We start from the raw sequence: 18,528 nt of genomic DNA on the forward strand, positions 1-18,528 counted from the left end.
ACACGTTTGTCCCCCGCCCTCCCTCAGGACCTCAGCCTCACGGTCCTCACCTCAACTTTTACAACCTTCCCCGAACTTGCGTGTATTCCACGTGCCACCGCAATCTCACCTGGGTCCGATGCGCGCTTACCCATGAGATTAGTAATTTCAACGAAGTATAAGGAATGTGTTGCAAGGGACACGTTAAAAACGCACACATAGATGACACGATAATAATGCACACTAAATAGCTTCTTTTTTTCTTTTTTCTTTTTGGATTATTATTATTTTTTTAAATGGCTATTTTTTGGACCCTTTTCTTTAATTAGGGAGAATGAATATGAATTAAAATAAGACAAATAGACAATGACATTTTGAAAGCAATCATATTGATATTAAATAGAAACAATGTTTTAACATCTTGTAATTAAATCTGAAATGATTGCAAGTTTGTACATCTGGATCGAATAATTGATTACATTGTACTCCAATAATATTGATTGATTATATCTTTAATATTTGTCATGCAAATTCTCCATGGAATTAAAGAGTTAAATATAAGCAAGCTTAGCCTGTGAATCTTTAAAATACTTTTCATAGTCCAATGATAAATTTAGTAAAACTGTAAATCATATGGACTAAATAATTTATTTATTTATTTTAACTTTAACTCATGTAAATTTTCTAATAATACTAATAATTAGTTTGAATATTCTAGAACTTGGCACCATTAGGATATTCCCTCGTCTCTATTTGCTCTGGGAAGCTTTAAATATTGGCATTTTACATGATTATCTAGCTGACGGCTACCCACCGATGTGAAAGAGAGAGAGAGAGAGAGAAATTATCTAATAACATTTTTTTATGGTGGGTGGTCATTATTTATCACATAAATTAGATCTCGTGACAGAGACGTTCAATTGAAGCTTTAGATTCTTTTCACGATTAAATCACACACCAAAAAAAAAAAAAATTCACGATTCACCGACAATTAATTTCTACGAGGATGTTGAGACTTGAGATGCAAATTTCTTCTACCATGCATTGGTTTACATAGAATTATCTTAAAAAATTAGAAAAGTGTTAGAGAGCCAAACAAATGAATTCAGAAAAATTTTTAAATTAATATGGTAAGAGTTTTTAAATTAAAAAAATGTAAATTCTCTCTTCTTTGTCTGCTATTCACGATTTGCAACGTCAGTTTGACAATTTTTCTGAGTTCATTTGTTTGGCTCTCTAACAGTTCTCAAAAAATTAATGCAAAAGGAAGTGGAGGAAGTTTATCTTCAAATGGGGTCGGATATAATTTTTCTAATTTAGTGTATTATAATTAATTTTTAATTTAAAATATGTGATTCTTTTCTCATATAGAAGAAGACAAAGAAAAGAACGAAAATTCACAAAAGGTTATGATAAAGATCTATCAAATCATCACCATGCAAGTTTTGGGTTTCTCCAATCTTCATTAATCAATTGCCAAACCAAAAGAAAAACCTCTTTGTCATGATGCTATTTGTTGAAAGAAAAGTACTGGAAAGATGTATTTTTTGTTCTCCATTAAAGGAGACAAATGATTTCTTATCAATAAAAGAGAGAAACTTCTCATTATCCGGGCTTTGAAAGTATTGGAGGCTGGAGAACCATCCCAACAAATAGGCAATTTTGGAAACATTGGAGGAAGGGGAATCTTCATGGGTTCAAAAATAAAATAAAAATAAAAATCTTAAGGTTTTTAAGGTGTTTTTCATACTTTTCTTATTTTTTAGTTTCAGGTAAAGAGGCCTGAAAGAGGAAGAAGAAAACCCCCTAATTGATTAAAAATACACCTCCATCCCCCTTCGAAACAATGGTGTTCCACTTAACTTGAACGATTTCGTTTCATGGCGTACGCTAAGAGGGCGCCGGAAATGACATCGCTCTAGTCAATAGGAATGACATAGTTTTGTGCCTAGTGCATATGCTTTTCACCCCTGCCAAGAACGATGTCGTTTCATTCCCGGTTTTGTGGACAATCAAGGCGGCCCACAAGAAACGATACAAGGTCATTTTGTACAAAGTCAAACACGCTTTTATCATATTACCATAAAATGACGTCGTTTTATTTATTTTTTAATTTTTTCTTTAAAAAATGGTTAGTGGTTTATTAGAGTTAATTATTAACCGCTAATTGTTGGTTAACTGCCTAGGCGGTTAACAATTCACTAACCGCCTAGCCCCTAGGCGGTTACAGTTAGCGGTTTTAGCCAATAACTGCTAACCGTAACCGTCTTTTCACCCATAACTTTAAGATCAAACTGAATTATTATGGAATAAAAAATATAGGGTTTATTGGCAGATATATATAAAAAATTATTAGTCACAAAAGTAATTGTATATCAATCATTGCAAAACCAAAATTAATATATTGATCAATATATTGTTTATTGACGAGATATTGTTTTCGTTGGACCCCTTGATAAGGATATTTTAAAAATTTAAATTTCATTTGCTAGGAAATGAATTCCCTTGATAGCCTCCATTTTAGGTATTATAACCAAAGGGAGTGACAAATATCCAAAATGTTAACCATCTTTTAACATTTTTTTTTATAGTAAATGGATGAATTTATTATTGAATTTGTATGGGTCTACGTACGTGAGTTTACAAATTTAATGGTTGATTTATTGAATTTATAGAATAAGATAAAGAAAAGACAGAGAAAATATTGATTTTTGGGCTATATTGTTTTAGCAGAAGCTAGAAGGTTTGTGAATTTAAGTTAGCTGAAATATGATGTATAATGCGGTGTTAACAAACTTGCAATCACGGTTTTAATATTATAGAAAATTATCAATTATTTTAAAGTTTTGAATTGATAAAAAAAGTGAATTTAATTATTTAAATTAATTAATAATAAGTAAATTAAGTAGGCATTTCTAATAGTAACGTTAAGTACCCAAAAGTTTAAGAATAAAAGATAATAAATTTAAGGGGTAACTTCACTTTAGACCCATGAATTACCATGCGATCTAACAAACCCCCTAAAAAAATTCTCAATTTGAACCCCTGAATTTTCAATTGCAGTCAATTTGAACCCCTCTGTCAAATTTAGCTGTTAACTTCTAACGACAATACCTAAAAAGATCTTAATATCCCTGATTTTTGTTTTTGTTTTTAATTTTTTAATTTGGAATTAAGGGTAAATTTGAAATTTTATAAAAAAGTCAGGGGTATAAACGTTATTGTCTCACTTTTAGCTTTTAAAATTTGACGGGAGTTCAAATTGACTGTAATTGAAAGTTTAGGGATTCAAATTCAGTGATTTTGAAGTTTGGGAATTTGTCAAATTGCGTGGTAATTCATGAGTCTAAAGAGAAGTTATCTCAATTTAATTAATACTTTAACACTTATTTTCTACTCATGAACTCAAACTCTTCATAAAACAAGAGACCCAATCTATAAAATATTTAATAAAAATAAAAAATAAATTACTGAAACAAAATTCAAACTTATAGTCAGCCTCGAGTCTGCCATGGGTGTTGCTGCTACACACCTCAAGAAAGGAGTGTGGCAGTGGAGAAAGATGGTGTGACTCAACCAACAAGAGGGCTGCACCATGTCCACCCCAGCAACTCGAGCTAGTCCAGGGCATGTCTCCCTATGTCTGGCTGGGTGGCCAACAAGGGTGCAATGTACACTCAAGCTGCCACCATGACAATTGACAGCCATGTCGGAAATGTGATAAATCAATTATCCTTAAAAAAAAAAAAAAAAAATTAAGAATATTATTCAAGATATTTTGATGAAATATCCATAACAAATAGCAATGGCCTACTTTGATGGTACCCGAAGTCCTAGCCTTTTGTGTGCTTTGGACTCACATGTTTGATAGTTTCAACATGCTCTACGAGGGGTGACACAGAAATGCCGGCGCTACAAGACAGCAGACACAGCCGCGCGACATCCTTGGTTGGGCCTTGGGAGGTTTGAGGATTCCACGTCCTTGTCGTAAATGATATATGGACCAAAAGTAAATCCTATTCCACAAGGATATTGCGTTTGCAAATTGACGTTTGGCCTGTGGATCAGGGCCCAATTATACATGAAAGAGTTTTTTTTTTTTTAAGCTAAAAAATGGCAAATTATGCAATTAGAGTAGCTACTATACCTGTGATATGATCATTCTGATCGCTGAAAACCGATGACAAAAGGGACTTAAACAGTAAAAACCGCAGTTGCTTTCTCAAGTTCACGTCCTTGTCGTAAATGATATATGGACCAAAAGTAAATCCTATTCCTCAAGGATATTGATTATTGAGTTTGCAAATTGACGTTTGGCCTGTGGATCAGGGCCCAATTATATATGAAAAAGTATTTATTATTTTTTTTAAAGCTAAAAAAATGCAAATGATGCAATTAGAGTAGCTACTGTACATGTGATATGATCATTCTAATTTCTAATCACTGGAAACTAATAACAAAGGGGCCTAAACAGTAAAAATTGCAGCCGCTTTCTCAAGTTCAATAGAGCTATAGTCTAACAATCTCAACCCAATCTTATTACAATATGAGTGCGACCCAAGGTAAATTACATTAATCAAACACAAGATTTTTCATTACGAGAATCAAACTTATGCCATAGTATTTAACTCGGTTCGGCTTGACTCCGGTAGTTCTATTCTGGTACTTTGTCCTATTATGGTACACATACATTGGATCCCAACAAATCGAATGTCAACTAACCCAAGTAAAACTCATCCACTAGTTTTTTTAAAGGCCCTACTTTATATTGAAGCTTTTTTAATGGTAATAATTAATAGTAGCACTCCCACACCACCATCACGGCTCTTTTTTGGTTTGGTTGCACGACTTGTGTCAGTGTTAATGATATGACCACAAATTACTGGGCGGGCATGGCTATCAATGAGACATATGATAAAAGAATAAATAATAAAATAATAAAAAAAAAAATGGAATGGCTCGGCCACCCTGGTGGGCGGGTGGCCGTCAATGACGGTGGTTGGGCGGCCAAGTTTGGCTGATCCCATTCTGTCAACGGCCGTGGTTCATCCCTTCGATCATGGGTTTGTGAGAGCTGATCCATCATCTCTCGGAAAAGAACACTTCAAACTTTGCATTCTTGAGTCAGTGAGACGTACGTGCTTGAGCTTCAATTCGTTGAATGACTTATTGGATATCTATTTCTAACTTTTCAATCCGTTCTTATAACTCTGACACCAATTGATAGGTCAGAGAACAATGACAAGCAAGCAAACAGAGAGAGCTCTTTTTGTGTGAGAGAGATCACAAGTGTTTGATAAAATTCCTCTATGAGGATTTCTATATTGATCAATAATCCTTAAATAAGCAAAACTACTGTAATTATAATACAACTATAATCTCAACCCTACTAATACATTCAATTCAAATCATAAGAGATAGAAGTCCTAAACCAAATATTTATTAAGACTCTTCAACTCTTCTTACCCATTAGTAAACTCCTTTGTGGTTACTCTTCTAACACTAATTATAAAGTTTCCGTTTCTACAATTGAGTCCACTAAACTAATATATGTTCAAAATGCACGTGAAAAAAATGTGTGAGAATTACATACACTATTAAAAATGCATGTAACATATATTAGTTTAATAGATTAAATTGAACAAAACTTTGTCCCTAAACTAAATCACTTTAAAAAAAAAAAAATGCTTTAATCTAATTTCAAGGCGAAGAACCCCATAATACCTCTGCCTCAATGGCGGATGACTCTGCTTCAGAAACAGAGGCCTCTCTGACTCTCCTCAGTATTTCTCGTTTGACTTCTCTTTTCTCTATTTGACTCAACCCTTCCCCCACTTCCACTTGCACTGAAAAACTTGCAACACAGCTTCCAAATGGATTATTCTCCACTTCCGCTTCCACACAAACTTCTCCATTATTCTCTCTCTCAATCTCATCACTTCCATGTTCCAATCTCTGCAACTCCATGAGCTTCTCCACCAACTTTTCTTCAAGCATTTCTTCAACAACTTCTTTTCTCCCAAAATAAGCAAGTGCAAGAATGCAATCCAAAGCTGCCGCTCGAATAGACAAATCTTCTGTGCTTAACAGGTTGATGATTCTGGGGATTTCACCGTTCGATTCCATTTCATCTATTAATGGAGTTCTGATGAATTTGATCAGTGAGCAAAGAACTTGAATCGAACAACACGATCCTATAGAAGTCAAGGCTCCATTAATTGTCGGACCCATGAACACCAATCCCACAAAAACATTCTTATTGAATCTAACCAACGCATCTACAACAAGAGCCGCTTCGTCTCGAACCCGCTTCGAACACATGGAGTCACAGAGTAAAGATTCAAGAATAGAAAATACCTTCGCTCTCAAAACCAACTCCTGAAAATCTCTATCGAAACCTTGGCCCACCCGTTTTCTGAAATCAGCCAAGACCTTAACCTTCTGCTCCTCATCCGCCGATTCCTGCAGCGTTCTTACAAGATTTTGCACACTTTCTCGGTCAAGAAACGCTTGAATCTCAGCCTCCAACTTGCATGCAGCCCGGGAAATCCTGAAGTTAGTGATCTGGCGGCGGAGGAGGGGTTTGAAGCTGTAGCCCTGAGATTCTTCGAGCGTTTCGAGCAGGGTCTTGAGAATGCAGAGCAATCGATGGAGGTTGAAAAGATTTGGGTTCGTGGAAACAACGGCTGCGGCCTCCGCTTCGAGCTTTGAAAGAGCTTCAACAGAGGTTTCCGAATTGTGGGTGTTCGTTGGGGAAATGGGGTTGCTTCGTAGATCTTTGGAGGTCTTCTTTAGCGCTTCTAGTAGCGTTAGAACGCGTCGATTCTGTTGTTCCTGTTCAGCTTCGTCCATGGCTGTTTAGTCAGTAAGATTTGAAGCTCATCAGTGACTTCTCAAGAGAGAGAAAGAGGGAAACCAACAACTTGTCCAAAAGGCAGAAGCAACCAACCAACCGTTCAACATAAAAACAAAGGCGGAGCCTATAGCTGTCGTCGCATGTAGACAAGCGTACCCCGTGAAGGAGAAAGAGCTCCCCTTTGTCTCGGTTATTCCATAAAGCGTAAGACGAAATTGGAAGTGATGTTTGCGAGGAATGCGAAATGCTATAAATTGGGCCCTCCCCATAGCCTTTTAAATGGGCTTAATTGGGAAGTCAAAGCCTAGCCCTGCTGAGTGGCCAATCTAATATCACATTTACAGTCCCTTTTATTAGGATATGGTATTAGCCTTTAATAAAAATATCAAATATATTGCAGATAAAAATATTGTATCTTTAATTCAAATCAACCCAATGATTTTTTCATTCGTTCTAACCCAACACGTACCACCCATCAGGCCATCACCAAACGGACATAAATATGTTACAAACTGATTTGTAGCTAATTCATACAAACCTATCAATAAAGTGACATCTCACGTGTTTTTTTAATAATTATAAGACACATGTACTTTATTAGATGAGTTCGTATAAATTAGTTACAAACAAATTTTTGTCCTTATCAGCTTTTGAACCCTTAACATTGAAGTCTTCAAAATCAATAAAGACGGTTACCCGTAATTTTATCCATGAGTATTTTATTTATAAGATATTTTGTTAAGAGAAAAAGACTTGATTTATATACATCTTTTTAGTAACTTTATTTTCTTTCTTGGAAAATGGAAAAAAGACAAGGTAGTAATATGGTACGGAACCCACATCAACTTGAGGACGCTGGCAACTCCCATTGACAGACTCTTACAAAGAAGAAAGTTTCAGAATCTGCTGGCCATAAAAATAGCGACACTACAACAAACCGCTGACTGTGATTTCACGCTTACCAATCCTCAGTCCCAGAGCTCCCAAATCTCCTTGCCTTTTACTTCTATATCCATCGACTCACCAAGAAAGTTTTTTCCTACTCTTTAGGTTGCGTTGCGTTGGTTCAGGTACTCCCTCCCTCCCTCCCTCTCTAGTATTGAAGATGTTTGTTTTTGAAGCAGAAATTCCTTTTTCTCAATTGTTGTTGTACTCGATCTTGTATTTTCTGGGTGTACTTGGGATTCTTGTTTTGATGGGATTGATTGATTAAAAAAAAAAAAAAACTGGGTTCAGTTGGGAATGAAGTTGCGAATCGAAATCTGACGGTTGAGAGAATTGAAAATTGTTTATGATCACATGGGTGGCGGTGGGGCTTGTTCGGTTTAGACCGTAATTTTCTGGATTTTGTTTTAACTTGTTGGATTTAATCTTATAGGGCTGTTGTACAGGCTGAGTGAAGAATACCAATGCTGGTGGCTTTTGGGGTGCGCTTGTTATTATACCATCCGGTGCCTCTAATATTTATCATCTTAAGTTCTGTGGGACACGGGAATGCGGGAATAACGAGTACTTTCATTCGTTCTGAATGGCCTTCGGTCGATATCCCTCTTGATCATGAAGCTTTTGCAATTCCAAAAGGTCATAATGCGCCACAGCAAGTAAGCTTTCATCTTTGTTAATTGGAAACTTAGAAATACGTTCAAAATGTTAACTGGTTTACAAAATTATATAGTATTTGACCAAGTAAAGAGTGTTGATTGCCAAATATGTACACGAAAATATTTCTCTTGGCTTTACCGCTTGGTTACGTTAAGGGATTGTTTCTTTAAGCTGAGAAGTTAATTGTAGAGATATTGTTTATGGGTGTTGGCTTTTGTTGTTTTTGATACTTGGTTTGTGCAAAGGCAATGTTCTGAATGGAATATGATCATCTCCATGTCAAGTTAAATGGAAAGGAGTCATTTCGTGGTCGAGATTAGATTTTATAGTTTATATGTCGCCACATGGTGAATATGTTTTCACATTATTTAAAAATTTTAAATGACATGACAATATGTACATCGTTTGATGCGATAAAATAAAATCTTAAACATGAAATGACTTATCTCTATTTCACCATGTGAATGACTTATCTCTACATCCTTATCCATTATGAATGACTTCCTCCCTTGTAATCAACATTCTTAGTAACTATGCATCTAAAGGGAATAGATGCTTAACTTTTGTTGAAAGGTAGGGATGAATCACTTGTAAGAAGTATGTGATTCGTGAACGTAATCCGTAGAGTATAACTATATTTGTATTTAATGTTGAATACCCTTTTCAGTTGGAATGTGATCTTCTCAATTTCAAGTGGGATGGAGAGGAGTCATTTCATGATTTAGATTAGATTTCACACATCTAATGGTCTATATGTTGCCACATAGTGAATAAGTTTCCACGTCATTTAAAATTATTAAATATGTGGTACCATGTACACTGTTTTTTGATAAGTTTCCAAGTACACTGTTAAATTAAAAAAAAAAAAACTACTGTTGAACATGAATTAGCTTGAAATGGAGAGGATCTTGATCTTTTCAGGAAGGGGGTTCCTCCTTACACTATGAGAAGTAGAAAAAAGAAAGAAGAGGAGCGAGAAGATAAGAGGGAGAGGTGTTGTTTGGATGATTAATAGACATATGAGGGGAAAGTGTTTGTCTGTTGTTTGGTTGAGAAGAGAAAAGAAAGAAAAAGAGGCTAAAGGATTTACTTCATCCCACAATAGATGATATGCTTCTTTTTCTGGGCTGTCCCAATGTAGATCAAAGTTTCCAAAACTGAAAGCATTTATCCATTTAACTTTGCATATACTCTTAAATGGAAATCACATTCTCTTAAATTTGAACTCACCTTTTTTTTTTTTTTTTTAAAATTGACTCCATTGTTTACGACGAGTGTTTCTTTTATTACAAAATGTGTTATTTGTAAACTTAAATCTGTTGTAGGACAGGAATATCATTTTACCATTGTATCATTTTTTTTAACCTCAATCCATTGCTATATGAATATATCTAAGGGATAAAATGGATATTTCATTATTTTAAATCTCAAACATTCCCTCTGAGTCCGCTCAGTTCAAAATGGAATGGTGGTGGGCACCACCCCCCCCCCAAATCCTCTCCTCCAATTAATGATGTTGAAAATCCTTCCCTCCATATCTTGTCTGTTCTCTCCTAATCCTCCAACCCAATCGTAACGGCTAATAGTCTTGAGAGTTGCTTTTAGTGTCCCATGGAAATGCAAAGTACTTTGTTGTGTTCTATCATCAATTACCATCAATTAAATACACAAGATTACAGCACCATTTTGTGATGCTAGATCATGACGATTGAATTCATCAACTACCATCTTGTGTTCTTAGTTAGCTTTCCCACACTGGTTTGGTCTCATTAGAAACTAGCATGCATTTAGATGGGAAATATATTCCAACTCTACAAAATTGTTAGTTTGATTCCTCATGTGGAGTGAACATATGCCTCAATGCCGTTATTGTACATTATAAAAGATGATGGAGCTTATATTCAAGCTTTTTGACTTGGTGGTACTTGGATGTTAGACAGTATGCCAGGACTTTCGTCTATTGAAAATTTATGACATGTTTCCTTTTTCCCTTTTCTTTTCTTTCCTTTCTCTTTTTCCCTCTTATAAATAGTCTTCCCTGCCTGCTATATTTACACCTTAAGTTTTTTTGGTGTAGGTGCATATCACTCAAGGTGACTATGATGGAACGGCTGTAATAATTTCATGGGTTACAACTGATGAACCTGGGAACACTAAAGTACAGTATGGCATATCAAAGGAGAAATATGATTTTACTGCTGAGGGCACAGTGACAAACTACACCTTTTACAACTACAAGTCCGGCTACATTCATCACTGTCTTGTTGATGGACTTGAGGTAAATATAACCTGTATCATGCATAGTCAAATTAATCTAGTATACTAAGTATGCTTCAGTTTTTTAATAATTGAAATAAAAGAACTTTGGGTTGGTTTCATATCACTCAAATGATATGTGTCCTAGACTCCTAGTAATCTTTTTGTTGAAATTATGTTTTAACATATATAGCTTCATATGCCTTTTTTATTTTCTTTGGCTGTCATTGATTACCTGAGTTTTGCCTTTTGCACTTTTTAATGATATTTTGATTACTTATAATGAAAAAATAAAATAAAACTAGATATACTTCATTCTATGTCATGTTCTTGTAATCAATCTCTTCAATGATGTCTACAATTATGCACATCTACACTTGTGTATGCAAAGGTAACCAATAATTGATGCCCATGCAAGCAGGCGTATACGGAAACAGACAAATGTTGGGCAAAGTATGATAAATATTGGTATTTAAATCCATTTAGTTAAAGTTTTTAATTTGTAATAATCTTTTGTGAAAATCTCAGAAGTTATGAAAATATTTCATTATTGGGAAATATTTGTATTGTGCTTATGCTTGTGATAAAGATTAGTCTATCTTATATTACATTTCACACTTCTATCTTTTCTATGTGCATACAAGCATACACATCCACACAAATACACACATACTTTAAACATGAAAAGTTCTTCATCATCTTTTCACAACACCTCTTTGAATTCACATTTTTCTTTTAACCTATGGGTTTTTCTGGTCCTTTATTGCTTTTGTCTAAGTGCTATTCAATTTTCCATGTCTGGTGAAAAAAAAAAAGCTTTTTGGCCTTTTTTGTAGCATATATTAAATCTATTTTGCTACTTTCCAATTGTCAGTTGACTGAAGTTCTCAGGTAAAAAAACTACGGTTTTTTTTTTTTTTTTCAACAGGCAAATTGTAGGAGTTGAGACTTATTAGTATAATTCTTATTGTTATATACAATCTGTTTATTTTATACGTGTATATGTTAACACTTTCCAATATCTTGTCTGTTAGTACAACAAAAAGTACTACTACAAGATTGGAGTAGGTGACTCCTCTCGTGAATTTTGGTTTCAAACACCTCCAGATATTGATCCAGATGCTTCCTATACTTTTGGAATTATTGGTAAGATATTGTTTTTCTATAACCTCTTAAAAGAACAATACTAGTTTGCTTTACATTATGTAGAGTGGTAATCAAGCCAACAATTGATGTTCAAACTCGGCCCAACAGAAATATATGTAGGTTCAAACTCGGCCCAACAGAAATATATGTAGGTTCAAACTCGGCTTGAGCTTGAGTGGAGCTGTAGAAGGTTGTTCAAACTTGGCTCAGCTAAAATTAGCTGAGTTTGAAGGATTAAAGAGGGTATTTATTTTATTTTTGGAACTCATGGTAAGAAACTTGACCAGAAAATAGAAAGAAATTTCAAGGAAGAACATTGGATATATTTCAACCAAACTGGCCATTTTTTTTCTTCCTAATCATACGTATTTTTTGTTGTTCCAAATAGTGCATCTTTGGCATCACTGACAAAAGAAATTAGACCCAAAGTGGTGAAAAAAGAAGAAGAGTTGGATTGGTATTTGTAATTATTTTTATTGAGCTAAATGAATATTAAAAAGCTAAAAGACTTGGAATAAACAAAGAGAGTATGTCAATAAGAGAAACTAAATAGAATAATGTACGCTTAGAAAAAAAAGGCTAAATAAAAAATCTACAATACTTGGCCTGTATGTAGTTCTTCAATGTTTTATTTAATATTCTAGATGAAAAATAAGAGTAACAGTTTTTTTTTTAAAAAAGCATGTAAACATACATGTCACATAAGATGATATATATATTTCTCTGATATTTTAACGAGCTATAAATTAGTTTAGAATTCCTATATGAGTAGTTTACGAGCCCAAATTAAGTTGAGCCAAGCTTAGCTGGTGTAGTAAAAAAGTTAAAAATATTGTTCAAACTTGGTTCATTTATTAGATGAACTAAATTTGAGTCGAGTATATATAAACCGAGTTCAAGCTATATATGAACAGCTAGGTTCATTTACAACCCTAAATGAGATGTTGAGCTTTGTGAATATTGATTTACAGTTTGTATTGCCTTTGAAGGCAAAAATAGAACAAACTTTATTTTTTGATAAGTAATCGAATTTCATTAAAACCCAAAGGGGTGTGACCCAAATACCAAAAAAAGAACAAACTATATATCATTCACATAGGAATATATGGAACGCATGTCAAAATACAGTGGTTGGAAGAACAATTTATTATAGGATGTGTTTTAAGATTTTTCTCATTCTCTCTCTCTCTCTCTCTCTCTTTTAAATTATTATTATTATTATTATTATTATTATTATTTTTTTTTTTTGACATTTTAGGTGATCTGGGACAAACATATAATTCCCTTTCCACTCTTGAGCATTACATGCAGAGTGGAGGACAAACTGTCTTATACGTTGGTGATCTCTCTTATGCTAATCGATATGAATACAACAACAATGTTGGTATTCGATGGGATTCATGGGGTCGCTTCATTGAGCGAAGTTCTGCATATCAGCCATGGATTTGGTCAGCTGGGAATCATGAAATAGAGTACATGCCAAGGATGGTACTGTAACAAAATCGTACCTTGTAAATCTTCCATATTTTCTTATCTTCATCCATTTGAACTTATTGATTATTTCTGTTCCTCTGTGGAAGTAAGCATGAGCACATCGATGTTGTATGAAGTACTACATATTTGTTTGTATTTATATATGTAATATACACATGTATGTATGTGTAAATATATTCCTTATTTTATATTACATAGATGAATGAGTAAAGTGTCATTTTGAGCTATAGATAGCTTTATTGATATTTCAAGAGCATCGTGCAGTATGCAATTAGTCACGGTTGATCAAGTAGATTACTTGTCCAATTAGATTGCCAAGAGTCTTGGGCATGACCAATTCTGAAGTACCAGAGTTGCCTTCTAGGTGATGGTGATTGTTCAAATGTTCACAGATTTTTGGCCCTTATGGTGCATATCTTAAATAGATTCTACATGCAATTGTGTTTATTGCTAGTAACTTGCCTCCTTAAGGATTTCTAGACTTTTTTTGTTCCCTATTGGATGTTTGGTTTGAGAAACTATGTGGTTCCTTAATTGATATCTAGTTATCCCAAAAACTTAAGTTGATAGAAAATTGTGAATTTAATCATTTAATAATATTTTAACTCTTCCTTGTAAATGAGGTCTAACACGTAGAATATTTTACTAAAATGGGAGATGAATTAGGAAGACATGATTTGAACTTAAGATTTCTGCTCTGATATTATGTTAAATCATAAGTTATCTAAAAAATCTAAGCTGATATGAAATGGTAAATTTAATTAAACACCTTCTCTTCCCCAGGGTGTGGGCAAAGGTCTCTTTCTTTTCTTTGTTTCGAGTCACCCTTTATTCCTTTTCTTTTTAACTTTCTTAGTAAAGTCTTGCGTTGCTTTTTAGTTTGGTGAATGCATATAGTTGAATTGTTTCCCTATAATTGAAGAAACTGAGGTTGGAAGTACTTACCAGAGAGAGAAAAGAGGTTGGAAGAAGCTTTCTTTAGATGCTGTGTACAAGCTTTCTTTAGTGTTCTCCAAAGTTTCTATTATACTGAATAACTTTTTATTTTGATAATTATTGTCAGACTATGATGTATCTACTTCTAATATCATGATTTGTTACACATGATCACATATTTTTCAGGGAGAAGTTCTTCCATTTAAGTCATATCTACATAGATTCATGACGCCCCATATTGCATCCAATAGCACTAGTCCTCTCTGGTATGCTGTTCGACGAGCATCTGCACATATTATAGTCCTATCCAGCTATTCTCCATTTGGTAATTTGTCTTATCCTTCTCTGTTTTCATGTTGGTGCATTCTGATAACCAGTTTGTTATTACTCGTTTTATCATCAGTTAAGGTTATGATGGTCAAGAATGCCTCGGTGAAAGTTTCTGATGCGCTTACATATATAAAATTCTAGTTTTTGTTAGTGAATAGTTTCAATGTCTACTTGACGGGTGAAGTATGGTGGTTATAGGTGCCATGGTGCTTTTGTTAATCCAAATTTTTGAATTTTTTTATACACATGTTTCTCCTCCTATATCTAAATGACCCCGGATCCGCTGAAAAGTTTCAGTTTTCATGTGGAAGTAGATTATTGACAATTTGACATCGTCTTTCTATACTATTTATATTATGTATTTTTAACCTCAAAATGTTTCTTAATTTTTTTGATCAGTGAAATATACACTTCAATGGAGGTGGCTGCACGAAGAGCTAAAAAAGGTGGACAGACTGAAGACGCCGTGGCTTATTGTTCTCATGCATGTGCCCATCTACAGTAGTAACCAAGGCCACTATATGGAGGGTGAAAGTATGCGAGCTGTCTTCGAGAGCTGGTTTGTCTGTTCCAAAGTCGATTTCATATTTGCTGGCCATGTCCATGCCTATGAAAGATCAGTAAGGAATTTCTTTCCTTTTAATGTCCTTTTTCTATGGGTAAAGAATTAGATCAAAACAAGCAAAAGGAGTATGAGTACTGTATATCTAAGCTAAGATATTATTTCCTTTTTATGTCCTTCTGGTTCTGTATCATGTCTCTTTCAGATATGTATGTATGTATGTTTGTCCAACAAATAGAATCTCATGACACCACAGTATCCAAAACTTTTGCTGATTCCCCACCACCACATTATGTTAGTCTCATTATTTAAGGTCACTTCTTTAAGTGGATCCTTATGGGCCACAGCCACGTGGATTATGAATCTGCCCAGGGTCTCATTGTGCATTATTCTTTTTGATTTTATGAAATTGTATTTAAATTCTTCTCCCTTCCCAGATTGTAACGAATTTCTTTGGACATTCTCCTGATTAAAGCAATGAAAGATGGAACTTTAAAGAAAAGAAGCAAATAGGTAGGTAGGCATACCTTATTAGTGTGTTTAAAATCAATTGTGCTAATGAATGTAAACACCAATGCATTTTCCATTATCTTCTTTAATAAAGTTTGATCATGTGCTTTTTTTGTTCATCCTTTTTTCTCCCACATATTCCACACAATCTTGTCAGTCATGTCCTAGAATCTAATTCCCACGAAAATTGTAGCAAATGACTTATTAATCTTCTTGACTAATTGTTCATCGCACATCACCATGATACCAAAGTGCATTAGGCAGGTAGTGAAGTTGGTTCCACATTGTTGCTCCTTCCATTCCCTATTCAAATTGCTTTGACAATTTCACAACTTTGTCCCCCTAATGGAATTACTTCTGCCAATTTCATTCATCAATGCCTTGACTGTTTTTCCAGAGCCATATTGTTTTATATCCCATGATAGGACTTACATGTAATTGTAGAGCATCATTTACATTCAAGGTTTCTTCTGCTAAGAATAGTGTTTATATGCCATTCATTCATGCTATGCACCTTAAAACGTCAACTAAAGCTTTAGCTCAAAAACATAAATGTTTTTGCTCTGTAGTATCGCATCTCGAATATACATTACAACGTGTCAAGCGGTGACCGTTATCCTGTACCTGACAGTTCAGCCCCTGTCTACTTAACCGTTGGAGATGGAGGAAATCAAGAAGGTCTTGCTGGAAGGTAAAGCAATTCTGCAATTTGAAATTGTTCAATTTTTCTTCAATCTATTATGAAGTGGATTAACTTGTTGAAGGTATTGAGGTCTCCAATAATTTCTTTGCTGCATTTAGAATCCCCTTCCATGGACATTTTTGTTTATCATGGAATATGTATTTCTTTTGTAGGTTTTGGGACCCGCAACCAGATTATTCTGCATTCCGTGAAGCCAGTTATGGTCATTCTACATTGGAGATCAGGAACAGAACCCATGCGTTCTACCATTGGAACCGAAATGATGACGGGAAGAAAGCACAGACTGATTCTGTAGTATTTTACAATCAGTACTGGTAAGTACGATCTCTGTAAAACTCTCTTTCATGATTTACTTTTGAAAGTGAATGTTCAGTCTCTACTAGCCTGTCTGACTTGATAATAAAATTTGTTGAACTATGAAGGTTTAAATCTAATATCTGTATGTGGTACATATAAATGCTCAAGAAACCTAGAGCCACTTAAATCTTCCTATATTCTAATAGTATCTGTATATAGTACATGTGAAATTTTTTTTGATGTCGGGGAACCTCTCCAAGGCAGATAGTACATGTGAAATTAACACTGTTAATGGCACTGGCCTTTAGTAGTTAATTTCATGAATTTGAAATGTAGCAAGTAAAATTCGCTATTATGCAGGGCAAGCAATCTGAAGAGGAGAAGATTAAGGAAGAGTCATTGTAAGCTGTAGGAGAACTCAACTGCTGAAATAATTGGATAAGATTCCTTAATTTTTTGAAGCTCTATTCAATTACATCTGCAGATCTGTTGGTGCATGCAGGGCCTCTCAATCTTTTACACTGCTAAGATGCATGTGCCACTGCAGGATAATGTGTATTCTCAATAGGACCTTCTTTTTTTGGATGAGTACAATATAGGCTGTTCAGTCAAAGAAATTTTTGGCATTTGGATGTCCGAGAAGACAATCTTTCCAGCGTTCAAATTTTATACATAAATAGCAAAGAAGTTCATTTTGTTGCTGTTGCATAATATATTATAGGACTCCATTGTAAAGGTGACACATTGGTATTATCCATTTTTAATGGATGACAACATATTCTTGGTTCATTGTAAATGTAATGTTATGACCCCATTGTAAAGGTGATAGTAGGAGATGCACTTAGCAGAAATAAATGTTCAGTTGCGTTTTTCTCTTTTGCTGGATTCAGATTGCTTCTTAAGATATCAATATTGCCAAGTACAAATTTGGACTGTCATCTACTTATTATTGAAAATATGCATTCAACTCTGCATGGTGGATCTCCAGCCACCCTTCTTTGGCTTTTTTATTTTTTTATTTTTTGGGGAACATATATGAAATTTCTAAAATTTGTTTTGGAACATACATGGGATTATGTTCTTGGTCTTATGTGTAAAATTGGACACAAGGCAAAATTTGACTGTAATGGGACTAACAATAGTGGATAGGTAGTCCAAGTAGAATAAGGGCCTAGATAATCAAGTGGGTTATTAGTAGTTGGGCTGAAGCCCATTTGTAATAGACAAGTTAATTCGGTTGGTTACAAAAGGTTAGAGTTTGTTTTGCAGTTCTTGTATAAAAGGCCCAAAGGCCAATGTAATCAGAGATCCAAAAGTATTATCTAAATCGTTATTTGTTAGAGTACTCTCAGCAGTTTTCCTAAAGTTTAGGGCACAAAACTATTTTTTGCTTCTCTATGAAAATATATTTCATAATACCTTCCATTACCATTAAAATATTATTTGTTTACAAAATACAATTTTCCTACCAACCTTCATTTTTTTTTTTTCTATTTTTTTTCACAAAATTCTAACACAATCCCCAATTAAAGACAAAAATATGAAAGATGAGAGAAAAGAGAAATGTTTATATATATATTTTGAAAACGAGAAATGTTTATATTAAAATAATGTATATGGAACTACTTTTGGTTTCTTACACATTGGGAAATACTATAGCAACCCTTGATAGTTGATTAAATATAAGGAATCTGATGTGAGTAAGTTTTTGTGGTTTTTTTAAAATTTTCCCTAAACATGAGGAATGAAATGACATACAGGACATTTGCTGCTAATACTCTAAGAGAAAATAGTTTGAGACATACTATTCCACCATCTCTTTTTCAAAACTCACCTGTGAATTTGTAGGACTCAAAG

At 34.3% G+C, this 18,528-nt stretch overlaps 2 protein-coding genes across 3 annotated transcripts; one reads left to right on the plus strand and one right to left on the minus strand.

Moving 5' to 3' along the window:
• Positions 1-5,322: 5,322 nt before the first annotated feature.
• On the minus strand, positions 5,323-6,952 carry LOC132190287 (uncharacterized). Its single transcript, XM_059605229.1, has 2 exons — positions 6,929-6,952; positions 5,323-6,833 (listed from the first exon to the last, which is right to left on the minus strand). The coding sequence occupies exon 2, from the start codon at positions 6,829-6,831 to the stop codon at positions 5,680-5,682; it is 1,152 nt and encodes a 383-aa protein (XP_059461212.1). The 5' UTR covers positions 6,832-6,833; positions 6,929-6,952; the 3' UTR covers positions 5,323-5,679.
• A 794-nt stretch (positions 6,953-7,746) lies between these two features.
• On the plus strand, positions 7,747-17,549 carry LOC132190619 (bifunctional purple acid phosphatase 26-like). Of its 2 annotated transcripts, none has more exons than XM_059605656.1 (10): positions 7,747-7,905; positions 8,214-8,436; positions 10,515-10,715; positions 11,728-11,839; positions 13,098-13,327; positions 14,456-14,594; positions 14,999-15,219; positions 16,241-16,362; positions 16,527-16,688; positions 17,032-17,549. In XM_059605656.1, exons 2-10 carry the CDS (start codon positions 8,245-8,247, stop codon positions 17,081-17,083), a joined length of 1,431 nt encoding a protein of 476 aa, XP_059461639.1. In that variant the 5' UTR covers positions 7,747-7,905; positions 8,214-8,244; the 3' UTR covers positions 17,084-17,549. The 2 variants fall into 2 exon arrangements, with proteins under 2 accessions (XP_059461639.1, XP_059461640.1); XM_059605657.1 differs by having other exon boundaries at positions 8,227-8,436.
• Positions 17,550-18,528: the final 979 nt, after the last annotated feature.

The sequence above is a fragment of the Corylus avellana genome, chromosome ca8 (assembly GCF_901000735.1).
Source record: "Corylus avellana chromosome ca8, CavTom2PMs-1.0".
Taxonomy (NCBI): Eukaryota; Viridiplantae; Streptophyta; class Magnoliopsida; order Fagales; family Betulaceae; genus Corylus; species Corylus avellana.